Source organism: Castanea sativa, chromosome 1 (assembly GCF_040712315.1).
Source record: "Castanea sativa cultivar Marrone di Chiusa Pesio chromosome 1, ASM4071231v1".
In the NCBI taxonomy this organism is placed as follows: domain Eukaryota; kingdom Viridiplantae; phylum Streptophyta; class Magnoliopsida; order Fagales; family Fagaceae; genus Castanea; species Castanea sativa.
The window spans coordinates 21012677-21015376 of NC_134013.1; the positions used below are offsets into that span (position 1 = coordinate 21012677).

General features: G+C 32.3%; 1 protein-coding gene across 1 annotated transcript; it reads right to left on the minus strand.

The window, feature by feature from the left end:
- Nucleotides 1-1029: 1029 nt before the first annotated feature.
- LOC142622455 (protein TPR3-like) lies at nucleotides 1030-2132 on the minus strand. The gene is made up of 4 exons (XM_075795923.1): nucleotides 2023-2132; nucleotides 1739-1918; nucleotides 1516-1629; nucleotides 1030-1285 (listed from the first exon to the last, which is right to left on the minus strand). The coding sequence occupies exons 1-4, from the start codon at nucleotides 2130-2132 to the stop codon at nucleotides 1030-1032; spliced, it is 660 nt and encodes a 219-aa protein (XP_075652038.1).
- Between the last annotated feature and the right edge of the window lie 568 nt (nucleotides 2133-2700).

Consider the following 2700-nt stretch of genomic DNA (forward strand, 5'->3'; position numbering starts at 1 on the left):
TTTTCTCAACAATTTCTACCTAATGTGATTTTGCTTCACTGTAATCTTCATTAAGTCTCTCAAAAACATCCATCTTTTCTCATTGATTTCGGAATATTTTTCATGCAAATCATTTTCTTTAACAAAATATTGCTCTACTAGCTTGTGATGACAAAACATGATTTTTTATTTTCAATCTCTTCAATGTTTTCTTTAAAAATTGACAGTGTATTATCAACCCTCAAATATATTTCTTCTCTTGACAATTGAACTTGTATCAATTTACAAATCTATAATCAACAGTTGTATAGTGCAATATATCATAAAAATCATGAGGAAAACAACAATGAACCAACTTATTTTTCATTCTAACGTGTATACCAACACTAGAAATCCTAACAATTGCCTTTCAAATTAATGTGTTAACTTCTCTTTTTTGAGAGACACAAACACACACATAAAGGAGAGAGAACAATATTCTAGCACAAAGATATATTACAAACTCTATTTAAAATCTATACTAACTTTTAAGAGAGAGTGAAACAAATTATATTACATAAAATATATTCTCTTTAAGTAATGTGGACAATTACCAATCTTTATTGTTTTAAGAAACAAACACACACTACAATATTAGCTAATTCATAAGCATATTACTACATCAATTTCTTAATTATCCTTTATTCTGCGTTTGAAAGGAAAACATAAAAAATAACGACGATTGTGTTTTTACCTTTCTATAGTTAACACGCAGTTGTATAAAGAAAACAAACTTTGAAAACTAGATGATATTCGATTCAACTGGGTTCAACTTCATAAACTTAAATTAAAACAGCAATTAAAGATAAGCCCCCATTCCTGTATCGAAATTTAAAGACAACAATAATGGAAGACAAGCACGAAGCCGCTTTCCCTGTGTTCTAAAAAAAAAAAAACCCTGTATGCTACGAAATGATAATTTTTAAGAAATCATCACTTAAAACTTAAATAGAGGTTGGAAAAGTAGTTTCTCTCAGGAAGGGGATAGCACCACCCATAGGATAGGGCATTCTAGTTTCTCCCAGGAGAGGAGACGTCATCATTAGGTGGTGGAGCAGGATCACCATTTCCACCATCTCCATTCTGCTGCTCATTCTGATTCGCTGAGTTGCCATACATAATGGCACCCTGCAGAGTGGATTCGATATTTGGCGGCTGTAGCTTCCCTTGGAAAACCGGATTCATTTGGATGCACCTTCGGATATCATCCATCGCAGATCTTCTTGCTTCGTTGACCTCTCCATAACCAGCAAGTGCTTGATGAGTCCTGGATGGGTCACATCAGCAAATTGTTAACAAAGATGGATTTTCTCATTTTTAAATTGTCTATTTTGTCCCTTTCATAGTTTAAATTTTATTTTGTCCCTGAACTTTTTTTTTTTTTTCATAACAAAAAATATGGAATAAGGATGTTTATCATGATCTATCATAGACCTTAATAAGGTGGGAGTTTTATGAACCGGGTATGATCCTATATATACGATATGTAACACATACCTGAAATCATCCACAGTCAAAAGCGCAGCGGCTTCACTGCACAAGCTTCTGCTATAAGGTGCAAAATCACGAAACTCTTGCATGAGCATGGTCAAAGCCTTGCAACGCTTTCCACTGCCAATACAGCAAAAATTACATACATCATAATAAGGCTTAGACATAAAATTTGCGTTGTAGTTAGAAAGGACATAGGAGTAAAAATTAATGTTATAAGCTTTATTACTCTTCCAGGGTCTCAAGGAATTTTTGTTTTCTTAGTTCAAAATAGATCTTGGTAGAGAACGAATTTTCATGGAGATCAGTGAAGCCATCGACATATTCCTCAGCTTCATCAAATGCTCCGTTGTGCACCAGGTCCTCAAAAAATCTCATGTTGAAGTAAAAGCCCGATTCGCGCTCAAGGCTATCCAAGAAAAACAAGCAACAAGTTATATATGTACTTGAAATAAGCGATGCTCTATATTCCAAAGATGGACAGGAAAATTGGAGAGAAAAATGAAGACTCACGTGCGAGCTGTTTCTGTCAGATTTTCATGCTCAAGGAATTGAGTGATCATATAAAGGAGTTCTCTGTTTGCATTAGAGTTAAGGTCAATGTTCAGGTTCCCGGCAGCCATAATCACAATAACCTTTCAAGTTCAAAGCATGCAAATAAACAAAAATCAATACGTCAAAATATTAACGAAACAATATGAAAAATATAAAGGATCTATAGGATTAATATTCATTTACAAGAATCCAAACGTGGGCGGAATCAATATTTTCCTTTTGTGGGGACCAAATTGGCATTATATATATACATACACATTATTGATTGTCCCAAAAGTTAACTTTGTAGTAAATGATGAATTTAATCAAATACAGTCCATTCACTTGTGAGCCCAAATTGATAAAATTATATTGTTAAATGATTAAATTCATCATATTGATACATTCTATTTAAAATTTAACGTGTTGTGCCTCCTCTAGTGAGAGAATTTTTAAATTTGTGTGATTAAATAATTAAATTTACTATATTTTAAAAACTTGAACTTTTGATACCGTAATAAATTATTAATTTTTATTAAATTTTAAATTTTAGAAAATAGGGAATTTAATCATTTCATCTAATAGTAGCAAGAACCCCAAGAGATAAATAAAACACACACACGTAATTTTCACATGAAATTTGCTGTACTCTTTAAA

Excerpts from the sequence above, each read along its gene's own strand:
- LOC142622455 (XM_075795923.1), bottom strand. The coding sequence starts at position 2,132 with ATGGCTGCCGGGAACCTGAACATTGACCTTAACTCTAATGCAAACAGA. Across the intron at positions 1,919-2,022 it reads CTGACAGAAACAGCTCGCAC|CCTTGAGCGCGAATCGGGCT; the intron begins GTGAGTCTTCAT and ends TTTCTTGGATAG. Across the intron at positions 1,630-1,738 it reads TTCCTTGAGACCCTGGAAGA|TGGAAAGCGTTGCAAGGCTT; the intron begins GTAATAAAGCTT and ends CTGTATTGGCAG.